Source organism: Pteropus vampyrus, unplaced genomic scaffold, assembly GCF_000151845.1.
Source record: "Pteropus vampyrus isolate Shadow unplaced genomic scaffold, Pvam_2.0 Scaffold160, whole genome shotgun sequence".
Classification (NCBI taxonomy): Eukaryota; Metazoa; Chordata; class Mammalia; order Chiroptera; family Pteropodidae; genus Pteropus; species Pteropus vampyrus.
Genome location: NW_011888941.1, coordinates 598,562 through 615,395, shown reverse-complemented (window position 1 = coordinate 615,395; position 16,834 = coordinate 598,562). Strand labels below are relative to the sequence as shown.

Genomic DNA, 16,834 nt, shown 5'->3' with positions numbered 1-16,834 from the left:
TTTTTCCAAGCAAGGATAACCCTGCCCTCGAGGGCTGCATGGGCCTGCCCGCCCAACAGCGCTTCTCTCCTTTGGGAGCGACTAGAGAGCTGAGCCGGGGAGGTACCAGCTCAGGAGTCCACAGGAAACAGTCCTGTGGGGGTCTGGCTACCAGCAGGAATGAAGGAGGAGAAAACCAGCTGGGCATCTTCCCTGTTCTACCTCTTCCAGCCGCCGCCTCTGCTCCTTCTGCTGCTCGATCCGTTTCTGCCTCTCCGCCAACAGCTGCCTTTTATACTCCTCCTGCTCCCGGAGCTGCTGCTCCTGCAAGAGCTGCTGTCTCCGAAGGGCCTCAGAGCGCTCCTTGTTCTCCTGCTGCAGTCTCAAGAAATCCCGGCGAAGGGTGGACTCGCCGGGCACGTTGACGATGGAGCTGTGGGAGGAAGCAGCGCTGTCAGGGGCATGCTCTGGGCGGCAATGGCAGCCCCACATGCTGCACCATTTCCACATTCATTCCCTCAGTGAGTCCCTCCCACTCGAAATTCAACTAAGAAACCCATGGAAACAACTATATCTCCATCCAATAGTATTTGTCTTCTTCCATCTGTTTCATGAATATCCTAAACTTCTCTGGACATCTGCTTGACAAGACTTCTCTCTCTTAGGATTCTCACATCAACTCAGACGCTAAAATGATCGTTGAAACCATCCTCTTCTACAGTCAGTCCCCTCTCTGAGCCTCATTTCCTATCAGGAAAAGCAATGTCATGTTCTGGGTCTGCCAGGGCAGAAACAGCAGCATGACCTTCACCATCTATCTCCCTCTGGGCCGTAGAGCTTTGCCATGTGCTCCCTCTCACTTCCCTCTCACTTTCCTCACTTCCAGGGTCAGCAGCTGGGCCCAAGTGTGTCCCAAGAATCAGCCACTAATGAGGGTAAATAGCTTTGTTCCCAGTTGGTCTCCCTGCCAGTCACCTCTCCACTTCCAAAACAGCCAGAGTAACATGGCAGATGAGCCCCCTTAAACAGCCTCTTTCATGAGATCATGCTGCTATCCAAATAGAACTGCACTGCTCATGAAATCAGTTCAAATGATTCAAAGTTTTAGCCTCAAGTGGATTCAAATCTTCTCCTATGTAAGAATAACAGATATTATAGAGTTTTTGCAAGAAATTCTCGCATCTCTTGATCTGCTCTCTTTAAACTCCCAATCTCTGTACATGGTCCCTAAATGTCTTCCAACAAGCCCTTCCACCCTCCTTGTGTCCAATAAGTCATGTGTAGCTGCAACAGGTACAATATTAGCATTTTAAAATCTTCTATTCCTTGATTAGTTACTATGAGGTTCGTGCTACCAACTCTTCAACCTTCTGCTTCACTGAACCTTGGGAAGCCAGAGACAACCCAAACACAGACTATGAAATGGATCAAGACAGAACATATCCTAATAGAAGAAATGAAATGCTGGTCACCACACTTATGGGAAGAGGAAAACAAAGTAGTGGGAAAGACTGCACTGTTTTTCAGTAGATACCCTACGAGCCCTTGAGGAGGACAATTCTTTGTGTGCAGAGATGTCCTACACATTCTGAGACATTTGTCATCTGCACCTCCTGGACTAATAAATGCCCGTGGCCAGCTCCTACCCCTCCCCCAGGACCAAAAGCAACCCCACATTTCTAAGTGACTGCGGAGGGGCTGTGATGCGATCTTGGTAAAGCACCATTTGGGTAAGAGGACCCGGAGGGGAAAAATGTTTAGAGAGATCTTTCAAAAGAAAGAGAAGGGAGGCTATCAGGGCACTTCCGCAGTAACTTAAGACTCCTTCACACTACAGGAGTCTTCTGACGCCAGCACATCTCTTCACAAGGCGGGGCAGGCGGCACCGTTACCTCGGCTCTCCTTCCTGCTCGGGCACCTCCTCCTCTTCCTCCTCGCTCCCACTGTACTCATATTCAGTTTCATCTATTAAAAAAGGACAAGATAAACATGACAGCTTGCAAATCATGACACGTGCACGTACAGGCAGATACCTCCAAGAGCGTGATAGCAGAAAATACACAGTATGTTCTCTGTGAAAATAACAGTGGGTATGGAGACCCTGGGGAAAGGTAGAGCACAACACCAAGTTCCCACAGTGAGTGGTGACAATTCCCCAGGCTAGCCTTCCTGGCCGGCGAAGAGTAGATTTGTTGTATTCAAGACAACCCTGTGTAGAAGGCGCTGCTTACGGGCTGAGGAGATGGGCTCCAGAGCGCCCTGGACATACAAGCGGCTTGACCACATCAGCAAAACCAGAAAGTCCACTTTGAAGCTAAAATTCAAAAGGAAGAGATTTAACTGCCCAAACTAAAAAAAAACTAAAAGTATCTGGTTATTTTTAACATTCAGAGATCCACGTAAGAGTGAAGCAGAGAGAAAAGTCTGCTGGGCTGAAAAAAAAAGTGAAGCATTAGGTACTTAGAGCAGAAAAAACAAAAGCAAATGTTCCCCCAAATTATAAAGTTGAAACCAGGGAAAAACTGATGAAACAGCAAAAGGAGACAAAAACTACTCTACTTTGATCAGACTAAGCAAAAGTTTCAACATGAATAACTTATTTTCACTTTAATAGGTTTTATACCATTTTTCCAAAAGTTAACAGTCCACTTTATTAGACCCTGTACTTAATGTCAGTACCTGGCTTTCAGGGAGCAATTTTACTCCACAGAGCAATCAAAACCGGAAAGGCTGAAGAAATTTATAAAAGTCTGTTCACAAACAAAAAGTACACTTCTAACTTTTTTCAGAATTATGTAAGTTTAAAATTAGTTTCCTGGTCAGAAAAAACGAGACTGAGAACTTAAATTATGGTTCAATCTGTATCATGAACAAATATAAATATATATTTACATATCTACAAATTTATCAGTCCTTATATAAAATACATTAGTTCTATGCTAGATAAAAATGGGCTAGCTTCCAAAGGAGATTCCAACTGAGATAATCTTTGGAATCCTTTAAATAGGCACTGTTAGGTTTAAAATTTTGTACGATGTACTATTAATTACTGATGAGAGGCTGAAGATATTTGGAAGGTGAGTAAATGCAAAGAGAAAAAAAGAAGTTGCTGTGACTTGAAGAAATGAAGGTGAAGTGCCCCACTGGTCTCATCAATACACAAATAACCTTTTCCCAAAAGAGCTTTATTTTATTGCAAACTTTAGTTCACTCTACTACAACTGCATAGCTCAGTGTACAAAGGTTAGTTACTTTTATGACTGACTATATCAGAGGGCAAAAAATCCATTATGAACGTCAATGGGAACTTAACTCGGAAAACTGAAGCTGTGAAGACTGAAAGAACATGCAAAGCTCAGTGCAGACGCCCAGAGATGGCTGTGACCAATCCTTCTACTGCCTTGAACTTAGCTCTTTTTCGTTTCTTCCCTAGCCTTGAAATTTTAGTGTAAAAAAAATTCATTAACGAGATCCCAGTTATCCAGATGCTGTTCTGTAAAGTGACTGTAAGAATTCACAGAACAGAAAGATCAATGAGGGCTAGAGGCCTCGGAGAAGACGCTTTTGTGAAGCTGGTGATGAAGCTGGATCTGCACCTTGCGGGATGGAAGGAAACAGAGGACACGCCAGACAGGTGGACACAGAACACGTAAAGCTATCAAACCAAGATTCTGGGAACAGAAAGCAACATCTGTCCGCAAGCCTAAGTGTGTGCTAATGCTGCGCAGTGGTTAAGAGTCGTCAGGTGGAGTACAGCAGGAAGAAACCCTGGGGATTCTGGAGCAGGACAGTAACATGTGAACACACTGATGACAATGTTTACAGCCGATGCTGAATAAACCCTGAGTGACAGGTGTAGAAAATAACCTCCATAATGAAGGAAAAAGCACAGAAAAAACAAGTGTCCCGCCATTGTGACCAGCCATGACGCCCGTGTAAAGTGGTGTCAGCTTGGCAGTACCCATGCAGCTCGTTGACACTGCCTGAAGCCAGGCAAGAACCTAGGCTGCTTGCTGCTGTGCAGGGCAGAGACACTAGCCAAGTGAGCACACACTCGGGGGTGGGAAAGCAGTAGCCTATTCTAGTTGGTAAACCCATCCCCCACAAAAAAATGTTTTAAAGGTGAAAATGAAAACAGGCTGAATACCTTTCTCTCCCCGCTTCTTTCTGGTTCGGTCTATGTGGTCCTTGAGCTGGATTCTAACTTGCCTTTCGTTTGGCTGATCCCTTATAAACGGGTGTTTCAAAAGCTGCTCGGTGGAGGGCCGTTGCATGTAATTCTTCACCAGGCACCCTTCTATAAAACTAAAAAATTTCTTTGACCTGTAAGAAGAAGTAAAAAAGATCATCAAACTTCTACCACCAAGAGCAAGGCTCCAAAACATCAGTAACGTATGAGCCTGAAAACGAAGAAGGGGCTCTGGACTGCCGTGCACGCCCCACGAGGGCAAAGCAGTGATGTGGGTGGAGATAGGAGTCCGGGGCGCAGGGCCAGGGGCATGGCTCACACGTGGTTTAAGAGTCGCACTGCATCACCAATGACACACCACAGAGAGCCATGAAGGAGTCCGGCATAAATGAACTGGGTTTAAATCTAATGTTGCTCATTAATCATTTAATCATAGGGGTGGAGGAGGTGAGGGGGTGAAGGGCATGTTTTGCGAAAACAAAGGCAGACAGGATAGATGTCTGGAAGCCAGGAGACATGGACAGACACAGAGATAAGGAGCCGAGTTAGTGACCAAATGCTGGGGTTCTTGAACCTGTTAATGTGACGTTTCAATCAGAGTCTCCAATTGGCTTATTTATCAGTTCTCTGCCTGGGCCACACATATGACCTGATGACTTTTCTCTTATTACTGCAGGTGGAAAGAGTTCTGAGGGGGCGATGACTATGTCACTGCCTGACCACCCACTTAGATTTTTGCCTGCTTCTCAGTGTCTGGCTCATGATGACCTTTACTCTCAGCACTGGCCCAGACATTCTCACCCATCATGTATTTTGAGACCCAGCTCAGGCATCGTTCTCTTTTGCTAAGCCTTTCCCAGCAACACTGCACCCCAAATGAAGAGCCTTTCTTCCAGGGCTTTCTGCACAGAACAGACTGCACACAGGTCAGAAACTGGTTCCTATTTTTCATTTGTCAGTAATTTTTCAGTAATGCCCAACAGTAACCACTGGCAGACCACAAAAGGTAGGTAATAAATTTTTGTTGAATGAATGAGTTATTTGATCTTTAAAAATGTGATTTAGAAAACTAGTTCGGTTGTTTCCAATCACTTCACCGCTTTTAAGTATTGCTTCCATTGTCCTATATTTCTGTTCAAACTCACTATTTTTTTCAATTCAACAAATATTTATGGATCAGTGACTGACATTTGCTTATCCTAGGTTCTATAAGAAATACATACAGGAAATAAAGTGGAAGAAACTTATGTACACACAATAGCAAATGTGTCATCAAACTTACAGAGGAAGAAAAAAAGAGCTGCTGCTACAATGGGAGACACATAGAGAAAAAGGAGGCCTCTGACATGCCAAAGATGGAGACAGGCCATCATTCCAGAGTGAACAAGGCAACATGAACAAACCAAACACGTGTCTGGAATAATGAATTGTTTTCTGATGCCAGTATGAAAAGTGGAAAAGAACAGAAATATAGGTCAGGGTCGGCTCACGAAAGAGCCCCAAAGTCATTCAGGGACGCTATTACATTATTCCGTGGTTAATGAGGAACCTGGGGGAGTCCAGGCAGTTGCATCTAACACAGAGATGCCCAAACCCCACTGCCTGCAAGGATTATTCCGGGAGTTCCTTAAAAATACAAATCCCTGGGTCACTCCTCAGACCTAACAAACCAGGGACTTTGAGGCTAGAGCCTTAAATTAAAAAGATTCCAAAGGGATTCTCACATCCTACATCTACAAATGAACAACTGGGAATCAAGGGTCTACAGTATTATATGCTTTACAATCAACTATCGTGTTCTGCTGGACGAGGTCACCGGTCACTGATCAGCTTCTGAAGATGCAGAAGCAGTAGCAGCAGCTCACACGTGGCAGACAGGAGACAGCATCCACACAGGAAGGAGGCCTTTATGTCTGTAAGCATCCTGTCCCTTTAGAAAACTTGGGTAAAATGACAGCAACGGTGTGAACAGATGAAAGTGCATCTAATCAGGTTTAGTCAGAGAAATTTCAGTGTGAGAACACAGGAAGAGCTGTTTGTCATCTGCACCTGTCTCATGACACCACTATATTACACGCACAGCGATTAACCCCAAACTGCAAGCAGTGCACAGAATCATCAGAGTGGGGCCAGCTGACAAGACTTGTAAACTGGGAAGCACTCTGAAGATAGAGCATAAACTCCTTTTAATAATATCTGACAGAAAAATAAGGGAAAATCAGTATTTAGTTTGGCCTGAGCCAGATAAAGTGTTACCCCAGCCCCACAGCTCACTCCGTGGTGATGTCCACTACATGCATTAGTTCCCGAAGGGCTGGCCAACCATGGATGCCCACAGCTGTCATGTTTTAATGCAGGACACCACTGGGGCTAACATCTTTGCAACTGCATGGCCTTAAAAAGCCTCTCCCAAAACTGGAGATAACTGCAGTAATCTGGATTTGAATGTGGTTGAAGACAATATAAAAATAATGAGAAAACCCTGTCAGCATACAAAAGGTGAGGAAAATACAGTGAAGTGTGTTGGGGGAAAGAACGGTGAGGGACAGGGAGAAGTGTGAAAGAAACAAGAGTGAAAACGTGTGTGTGAATATATACCCACAGACGGGAAAAGAAAAGTACAGAACATCAGAAGATGAGCAACCAAGAAGAAAAAATCAGACAGAACAGCGAGGAGACCAAACCCAGAAAAGGAGAAGGCTCGAACTTGAGGGCTGCTGCCTACTTCAGAGTTAGAGTCAAGAATCTAAGAGGAGACAATACTAACTGGGAAACTAGAGTGAGAATAATTTCAGAAAGAAAAAGAAAAACAAAACCATGGCAGGTTGGCATGAGTAAGAAAGATGATGAGCTCAGGGAAACAGGAACAGAGAAAGGAGAAAAGCTTCTCCCACGTGCTGGAGAAGATTGAGTGCAACCAGACTGATGGGAAAGGGTTCAGAGCTCAAGAGAGACAAGTGGGCAAAATTCTCAGCCTGAAAGCACAGCAACTGTCCTACCCCCTTATAGATTCTGAAATTGAATCAAATCAGCCCTTTCTCACACTGGTGCAAGTCTTAGAGCTTTTGTCAGTGAACGTCATCATCATCCCCGTCCATGACAGATTTTTGTTTAGCAAATAAATGGGAGCCGCAGGGAGAAAGATGGCAGCCCACAGATAGCAGACCCTTCCTTTAATGTGTTCCGGAATGAAAGAGGATACACCTAGCTTCAAAGATTTGCAATAATTACAGTAAATGCCATCATAATTTTAAAAGCCTGTTTCAGTTGAGGAACTGTAAGTCAATACAGCTTCATTTTTTAGTGTGAAAATGTTTAGAAATATATACACGTGAAAGTGTGTTGAAATAGTAAAACAGAAAAGTTTTCTTTAACCATGTTATGGTGTTTCACATGGTCACTTATCACTTTTTTGTAATTCAAAGAGAATTTATCATGGAAAAACAAAACAAAAAAAATCAATACACTTTTAACTGGTGGTGTGGGGGCCCTGGCTCTTGTGTTCTTTATGAATTAGAATGGCCAGAACTATGTCTCAGAGTAAAACTAAAAAAAGAACAATATTTTTTTTAAAGGAAAAGAACAACAACAAAAACCATACATAGCTTACCATTTTTTTGACTTCAGCCGGGGAGGAGGGTTTCTGGGAATGAGAAACAGTGCTCTCATTGGATGCATGTCACAGAGAGCTGAGGAGAGGAGACGGTCGTGTCAGTATGGCACTTATTTTACTCATTCTTGATCTCTAGGGTTCACTCACAATATCAAATGCTCTGTCCCATCATGTGGTTGATATACCTTATGTCAAGCAGTCTAAACATCTAGTCGTGAGCCCTAGGGCACGCCTTAAATTCCCCCATTTAAACACAGCAAAATAAAAGCAGAATGGGAGCAACAAGAAGAATATACAATTTCAGATAGACACTGGAGAGTTTTCATGGTCAAAGATAAATACTGATTCAAAGTCTTCAAAGAGTCAACAGCCTAGGCTTCTAAACCATCTAGATGATTACAATGAAAAGAACGTCATTTCACAGGGTTGTTGAGACACTGCTTGCAAAGGCACTCACACAATGCCTGGAAAGCAATAAGCATGGTTAAGCCCTCCACAAGTGTCAACTGTTCATTGTTATAGGTATTATTACTAAAAAACAGCAAAACTGTTAGAGTAAAACAGAACTGTTCAATTCTGTGCAATTACTGTTTGTACTTCTATCACTTGCCCAATAAAGGCATGTTAGGTACACAAGTACACAACGTTATGGTACAATAGGCGATGTGCATTTTCGTGTGTTTATTTACCTTCACTAGTATCTTACAAGGCAGCTGAGAAACGGAGCCAAAGAAAAAGATAATACTATTCCCACTATGAAAGGAAACTGAAATAAAGGATCGGACAACACTTCCCCGTCTCAGCTGCTCGGCATTTACCACGAGAGAACGAACGTATGGTGGTCAAGATAGACGTCCATTTCTGTGTTGCAACTAATTCTTAGCTGTTGGTAATTTTTTTCCATTCATTCAACAAAAATTTATTCAGCAACAACTATGTAACAGTTTTACATTCTTTGTGTATAGGTTTTTTTTTGGGGGGGGGGAGGGTGTCTAACAGAAAATGCTGTTTTTTCCTTTGTTGTATGCAATTCTACCCTGTCCCTAATGAAAAATGAATTTTATGAAGTTGTCATTGATTTGATCCAAAGCCAAAGCAAAATTTCATAAGTAATACAAAAAAATATTCTAAAGATAAAAACGTTTGCCTCTATTTGTCAAGTCACAACACAAGTAATAATTAAAATTTCCTGTGTTAGGACTGGTTTCACTGAATAGTAAAAAGTTCAAAGGTAAAAAGAAAAATCACTGCCTATTATTTGATGTCACCATAATTTCAGATCTGACACCAGAATACAACTTTAATAAAGGATAATGTAGCCTACGGACCTCAGAGAGCTCTCCAAAAGGAATAGTAGATGTCAGGGTTTCTTTTACATCTAAAACTTCATTGCATTTATGATTCCTCCATCTAAACGCCCTACCAGGAAAGGCTTTATCCGTGAAGCTGTTCTTTTTGAAACCCTGAGACTAAGTTTAAGTTACACGTAACAATGGGGCTATAAAGGAAAGACCGTTACTTACGGGGTGCGCCCTCTGCCATCTCAATGGCTGTGATGCCACAAGACCAAAGGTCACTCTGCAAAAACAGAACAGTATGTCATGGGCAGTATGTCAGCTATGAGGTCACTAGTTTACCATTGCTAGTTATTCATGCAAATGATATAAATGCATTCTTTGGTGTATAAACTGAAAGGAAGTTTCAGGAAATAAAAACCACATACAGATTTGTAAGACTACCTGCAAAAAAATAATAAAATAAAGATAACTTGTTAATTAGAAAGAATTAGAGCTGGTCCACGTAAAAGCTTCGGACTGCCTACTGCAAGCTCTGCTGCTCAGTATGTTTCTTCATTCTTGAGAAGCATTCAATAATTTAGATTCCTGGATCAGATTTATGCTTATTTTTATGTTTTATGTTAACATCTCAAACTTAATTAAGATGTTAAAAGTTTAAAGGCTAGAAAGCACTCTTTTAATAAAATCTACCACAGTAAGCTGATTCACATCATGCTGCCAAGTCTCTCTACCCTCCCCTCAAACTTAAAGGGATGAATAGTAAATAAAGTGCCTTTCCGTGTGCAGAATCTTTTCCTTCTGAATCCTTTGAAGTATTAATTTTAAAATTCGAATTTTAACTTTATTCCCCACTCAAGTACAAGTTCCATGAGGGCAGGCATCTTTGTTTGATTCACCTTTGAACCCCAGGAATTGCAACTCACATGTAGTGGGCTCTCAAAAAACACTGGGTGATGAATAAAGGTTTACCAGCCAATTTCTTAAAATCCAAACAAGCTCTTTAAAAAGTAGATAATGGATGATTACTATCATTAGTGTTCTTTTTGTTTATATGCTATCCTAACAAAGGAATGACTTAAAGTTGCTCAGTTTAAGGATTTTCTAAATAACCTATAATTATGTTACTCAGTTCAAACACATGTTGGATTACAAGAATAAGGGAAGACCTACAAATGTCTCCCTTATTTTTATGGAGTTTTCTCTACTACACGGGTACAAAGTTGGGGTTTACCACCTTAACCCAGTGACTGATCTTAGCAGCATCAGTGATGGGGTAAGCAGAGATGTTCCATGCTCCCTATTTGCTGAATGCCAACCACACATCTCCTCTGAGGTGATCTTGCTGAGGTTTTTCTGATACTAATTGAGCCTCTCCAGTGTATAGGAACAAGCTAACTGATGTTACAAAGATTGTAAAGCTAAGATTGAGAACTGGTAAGACAAATCCAGAGGGTAGAACACTGCCTCTTCAGCAAGTCAGTGTCATAAAAAAAAAGGGGGAGGGGGCGGGGGTACTACTCTCAATTAAAAGATACTCAATGGCCAAACAACCAAATACAATGTCTTGTCCTATACTGAATACCAGTTTGGACAAACTAGGTATAAACCAGCTGGGTCTAAGTATGGATTTTATATTTTCAAATTATTTTTAATTTACTTATGTTTGAAGATAATTTTGGTATGTTGAAAAACGTTTTCAAATTTTGGAGATGTAGAATGATGTGTTAAAGAGTGAAAAGTCATAAAGTCTATAACGTATTTTAAAATACTTCAGCAAATAAAAACATAAAAATTCCTCTATATCCTGGGCTTAAATTGAGCTTCATTAAATGAATATTTGTAATAAATACTGAAATGCACTGCAGAATATTAAGCTATAAACTCAATTATCAACATCATTATCAGGTACATTAACTACTCTGACTCATTAAATAAGTCAAGGAAATTTTTTTAACAGTTTTGTTAACATACTCAACCTGAGCCTGATGCTCAAATATATGGGTTTTCCATCAGGATCAAAAAGTGCATTACTGATACAAGCCCCTAGAGGTCACTCTAATAACTGTGTATCAACTCAAAGCCAGGATGCTCTAGAACAAGACTGAAAACTTCACATAGATGAAACCACTTCTATACATTTTGACACTGTTTTTAAAAAATAAATATCTGGTTATAATATAGTCTTCAAGTTAAAGAGGACAACAAACAGGGCAGAAGCAATGAATTGTCTCATGACAAAAAGTTCTATGCACAACAAAGTACTACTCAGTAAGGAGAAGACAGGTGATGCAGAACGAACAGAAAGATGACGGCATCTAAATGCCATCCTGGCAAATCTGTACCTGCGACAGGGTGCCCATGTCATTCCCATTGAGGAGGCAGGAAGGGATAAGGGGTGCAGGATTTGTAAGCAGAACCCTCACCCCCAGGAACAGCAAAGACCCAGTGAAGGCTGCGCAAGCAGGCGCCTCTTACTCTGTAATCATAGGTGGCATCTGGGTTCTCATCACAGGCGATGACCTCAGGAGCCATCCAGTAGGGCGTGCCTATGAACGTGTTTCTCCTGCCGACGGTCCTGTCAAGCTGAGCGCTCACACCAAAATCCACTGGGAGGGGGAGGGAAGGAGGGAAAGTAGAACACAATTAACAGACAAGTACAATATAAGACCAAGAAATATGAGGAGATGTCTGCAGAGTAAACGAAAACAATGATACTTCATGGACATGCCGCCTCCTCAAGGCCTCAAACTACAAGGAGCAACTCTTCAGTGCAAAGCCAGCATCATCCTCTACCAGTCTGAAGGCTCCTGGGAGGCCTGGACCCAGCCACCAACTCGAGCTTCCCCAACAGTGACCACCAGGGGGACTTTTGGATGAATCGGATCTTCAGTGCGTTCGGGGAACATGCTGGCACAAACAAGACCAAGATCAGGTCACAGAAAGCCCCAACTTCAGGAGAACTGACTGAGAGCCTACGTGACTTAGCGTCTTAAGCAGCATTAACCACAGAAAGAGAAGAAATCCACAAAGGTTTTCTGGAAAGAACACAGTACTGAATTAAATAAACAAAGTCAAGCTAAATCACACATGCACTAGGAAACACTCCCACAGTCCCCAGGACTTCTATGGACTCTTCACTCCTACATCCCACCCAAGTGAATGATGATGGTGGTCTACAGGGAGGCAGAACTGGCAGCAAGACCATACTCTGCAATGGGGTGCTCACTGACACTGCCACTTAGATACACTGTCATTACCCGCAACCAGCAGGAGTGCAGAGGGCCAGTGGAGGGCTAAAATTACTTCCAGAGGACACAAATTGAACTTCTGTCTGCAGAACACCTTCAGAAAATCACCTGGTAAGGGCGCAGAAGCACATGCCCAATGCCCCTGAGACAGACACAGGCCGGGCAGTTGGCGCCAGTTACTGCTACCTGGACAGCTGTAATCCACCAGCAAGCGAATACCGAGGGACTGTCACAGGCCTAGCACCAGGGAGCCGAAGCAGGGAGCACACAAAACTTGTTGAGTTGTTTGGAATGAGAATAATCTTAGCTTTGGGAGGACTTTCTGATTGGGCAGACTGTTCCTCCACAGATGACCAGTAAATGCAGGCACTATGCAAGAAGGCAGTCATAACGATCTTTAACTACTGGGCCTAAGATTTTTGAAAGGTGGATTAGATTCTTATAACCATAAAGAATTTTTTGTGTGTGTGGTGCTTTAGTGGAAGGAAACTTAATGCTAATTCTGTTTTAAAACCTGAGAGAACCATGATATGAAAGTAGAATGGTAACAAGTTCAGATCCAGGTATGGGAAACCAGAAATATAAAAGAACCACTATAAAATATTCTCCAGGAAGACACTCCAGGCTTCATTCATCCACCCATGCATAGTTTACTGAGCACCTAACTACATTCAAGGCATTATGCTGGACGCTGGATAAGAATCTTTTTGCAAATAAAACAATCTTAGTCGCTGCACTCCCAAAATTTATATTCTGGTAAAGGAGTCAGAAATATAAGTAAACAAATAGCAAGAGAATTATAAATTGTGATTAGTATTATGGAGGAAACAAGCAGTGGGACTCAGCACAGACCAGGGGTCAGGGAAGGCATCTGAGGATGAGGAAAAAATGCAACTTTGAAACTGGGGAAGAGTATGTAGGAAGGCCCCAGGCAAGTCCCAAGGACGTTAAAGAATGAGTGACTGAGAAAGAAGAGAAAAGGGTCACAAAATGAGGTTGGAAAGTGGCAGGGGCTATGGCTTTTTATAGGCCACAGTAAAAATGTAGATTTTATTCAAAGTGAAACAGGAAGCCATTAATGGTCTTTAAGCAGGAAAGTGACATGATCTGATTTAGACATTATTCTGTCTACCACATGGAGAACGGAACAGAGGGGAGAAGCACTGGGGAAGGGAGGTGGAGCCAGGCTAAGCAATAAGCCCATTTCTCACGTTAAACAGAAAACACTGGTAAGACTGAACTTTTAGCTAAATACAAATGGGGCAGGGAGTGTTGCTAGTCTGTGCCAAATACAAGTGTGAGATCATGTGGCACAGCCATCACATACCAAGTTTCACCTCTGCATTCTCAGTCAGCAACACATTCTGGCCCTTGATGTCCCGATGAATCACATGATGGATGTGAAGATGTGCCAGCCCCTGAATAAGAAGACAGATCTGAATTTTAGGTCTTGTGTTGCTGTAAGTGAATAACCAAGAGCGCAGCCCTCATGGCAAAGCACACGTGCCGAAAGGTTCTGTGTGCCGCATTTAGAACACAAGAGTCAGTCTCAGTGCACGTCCCCAGGGAGACATCAGCCACGACACTGGAAAGAGGCATACCCGCCCGCAGTCCCAACGGGTCTCCGTCCCCGTGAGCATCATCGACTCTTTCTAGCTGCCCCTTGAAGATATGCTGTGGATGACCATCCGCACTTTCTCTGCTATAATTTGTGCTATTTGAGTGCAGGGTGGTTCCTTTCCCACGCTACACATCTATCTTTCAGTGGGTGATCCCACAGTATATTTGAACTAAACACATCCCAGGGGAAAAGCGAAGGGCAGGAGTGAGGTTTAAAGTCTGGCCCTGGGACACTGCCTAGTTTTCCTAGCACACAGTGACAAACTGCTAACTGTTGATCAACCCCACCTCCACCCCAAGCATAAACCAATTCTGCCATCACTAGAGCTTTGAGTTCAAAGCATTTCTTTCCCAAGGAGATAAACCCTACTGGCTCATAGTGCTACTTGATGACCTTGTATCTGGAAGGAAGCCCAGAAGCATGTCTCTTACAAGAGGTAGTGCAAGAACAAAACCAAATTTGGCATCTAGATGGTCTAAAAGACAAAAATGCACCGTTCTCACAGCTCACTTATTCCATTTTAGCTAAAAAAAGCCAAATTGATAGCCCACCTCCTCAAGACACAAGCAACCTATTTACTCTGAAATCCCAAAAGGGTAGGTTAGACGTAAGGGTTTGGTTTTCCTATTTACTTTTTTGTGGGGTTAACGACAACAAAGCTCTGAACACTAAGATTTCTAGCACGGGGGTTTCTAGTCAATCGGTTACTAGTCTGCCTGTGAAACAGAAGGGAGCTTATTTGATGGCTCTGTTTATGTTTCCACCACACAGGATGTGCAGTGTTATACCACAAAGCACTGACTATGGAAAAAAAGCTCTAAAAATATATGGTATCTTAGTGCTATAGTTAAGAAGAAAGTCCCTCCTTTCAGCGTGAAATAACTTTGAACATCAAAAGAAGAGACCAAAAAAGAAAATGCAGCTTCCTCAATTCTTTCATAATTCCTACTTTTACTACTTCAGTTAAATTTTTATTCTCTTTCACAGACCCCTTTCTTACACTTTTATAGGATTATTTTAGCAACAAACACAAGTATCCACTCTTCTCAAACAAATATGGCCTGTGTGCCTCTTGCTCCTTACGAGCAGCCCACGTTAAGAAACATTCCTGTAGCTCTCTCATCATGGACACAGAACAAGGAGTAGTCAAACGCTGCCGCTCTCTATCAGCTACATAAGGCCGTTAAGTACCTGTACTCGATAGGAAATGTTGGCGTCTACCAGAACCTGTAGGCCACCGTACAGACTGTGGCCATGCAGACTGTGGCTGTGAAGTGGGCGAGATGAGCATGCTGGCTTTGCTGATAAACCTTATAGTCTCCGGGTTTCAGTGGGCTGGCCCTGGAGAGCTTTCCCACTTGACGTCTGTGGCCTGCATGCTCGAGACTCAACCTTTTGAGGGATTTTGCATAGCAGCATCTGAATCTAACACCCTCAAGAGCTTCCCACCTCTGGCTCTGCCACTATCGACCCTAACTGCTCCAATCATGTCTTCAAGAACCCATGGGACCCACTCGGGGGGACTCCCTCCTTCCCCATGAGCACCCGCCTCTTTCCCGCCAGAAGGCACTCTTCACTCAAACCGATTCCAGTAACTGCAGTCATAAACACACCCTGGCTTGCTACACTGACTCTTGCTACACTCGATGGCTTTTTTTGTTTTTACTTTGTTTAGACTTTTGTCCTAAGAAAAACTCCCATTCTAGATGAAACATAGATTAAGGAAATGTGTTCCACTGAGGTAGAAAACACTAGCTGCATCTCAAAAAGATGTCCATTAAGCTCCTGCACTGAGGTCCAACAGGGGCCTCAAACAACCTAGGCTTCTTTCAGATGTTGCCTGAGATCAATGGTGGTAAAACAGCTAAATATACTTATTACATACAATAGGTAAACAATGCTTGCCTGTGCGTATAAAAACATGTAAAACTGTCTTTGATGACTGAAATGTATTTGAGCCTCAGATCTTTATACTAAAACCTAGAAATCCAACACTGGCATGACATATAGGAGTGGTGCGTGTACGTGTGTGCTTCTAACAGGATAAGGCCAACTAACATTTACTGATAACTAGTTGTGTACTCACATGTTACATTAAATGACTCATGTACGCTAACTCATCTAGTTCGCATAATGATGTCCTCCCTTCATAGGCCTGGTACCTAAACTTACAGATGAGGAAAATGAGTCCCGAGGCTGAGGGACTTTCCCGGGAGCGGGCAGTGGATGAGCAGCACAGGCAGGACTCGAACTCAAGCCTGTTGACTCTAGTGTCACCAGCGCCCACTCCTGCCTACTGGGCCGGGCGCTGATTATTAACACAATGAACACGACTGGCTTTTCAGTGAACTCCCTCACAGTGGGGCGGGCCAGTGTTTAGCTTCTCACCTCTGGCTCTGCTTCCTAGAATAACCATAAAAGACAGAACCCTGGTGTTTTAATAATGAAGTTTGAGTGTGATTATAAAAAGTTGGTTCTGCCACCTCACTCCAACTAGTTTTCTTAAGAGAATGGTCTGTTTCCAAGGGCTCTGTAAAATATCTAAATAAAAAGAAGTTAGGACTTATCTTTATGAATTCTCGATGGCATTTTTTAAACCTGCACTCCTCTATGAAACTTAAATATAAGAAGTGGGGTAAATTTACCTAGAATCAAAAAATAAAGTAACAATTTTGTATTAGTGAGAGAGGCATAAGAATTATTCTAGTTTAACCCTATAGTCTTTCTTTTTAAAATGTGGTGAGTAAATGAAATCCGGCCAAGTCATTTAAGTATGTAATATAGGGGTAAATAAAGTAGTGAGAAAACCCATGCTAGCTGACCAAAGCAAAGAGGCACACTGGCAACTCACGTGCACTTCTCAAATATGAAATATTAAGAACCTTC

General features: G+C 42.6%; 1 protein-coding gene across 22 annotated transcripts in view; it reads right to left on the bottom strand.

The window, feature by feature from the left end:
* MAP4K4 (mitogen-activated protein kinase kinase kinase kinase 4) overlaps positions 1-16,834 on the bottom strand; it is a 177,010-nt gene that overhangs the window by 51,102 nt on the left and 109,074 nt on the right. For all 22 annotated transcript variants that reach the window (XM_023536600.1, XM_011370102.2, XM_011370107.2 and 19 more), the window contains exons 5-11: positions 13,655-13,745; positions 11,555-11,685; positions 9,305-9,359; positions 7,779-7,857; positions 4,127-4,302; positions 1,872-1,944; positions 202-412 (exon numbers count right to left, since the gene is read on the bottom strand). In XM_023536600.1, coding sequence (XP_023392368.1) covers positions 202-412; positions 1,872-1,944; positions 4,127-4,302; positions 7,779-7,857; positions 9,305-9,359; positions 11,555-11,685; positions 13,655-13,745 — 816 coding nt within the window. The remainder of the gene's footprint in view (positions 1-201; positions 413-1,871; positions 1,945-4,126; positions 4,303-7,778; positions 7,858-9,304; positions 9,360-11,554; positions 11,686-13,654; positions 13,746-16,834) is intronic.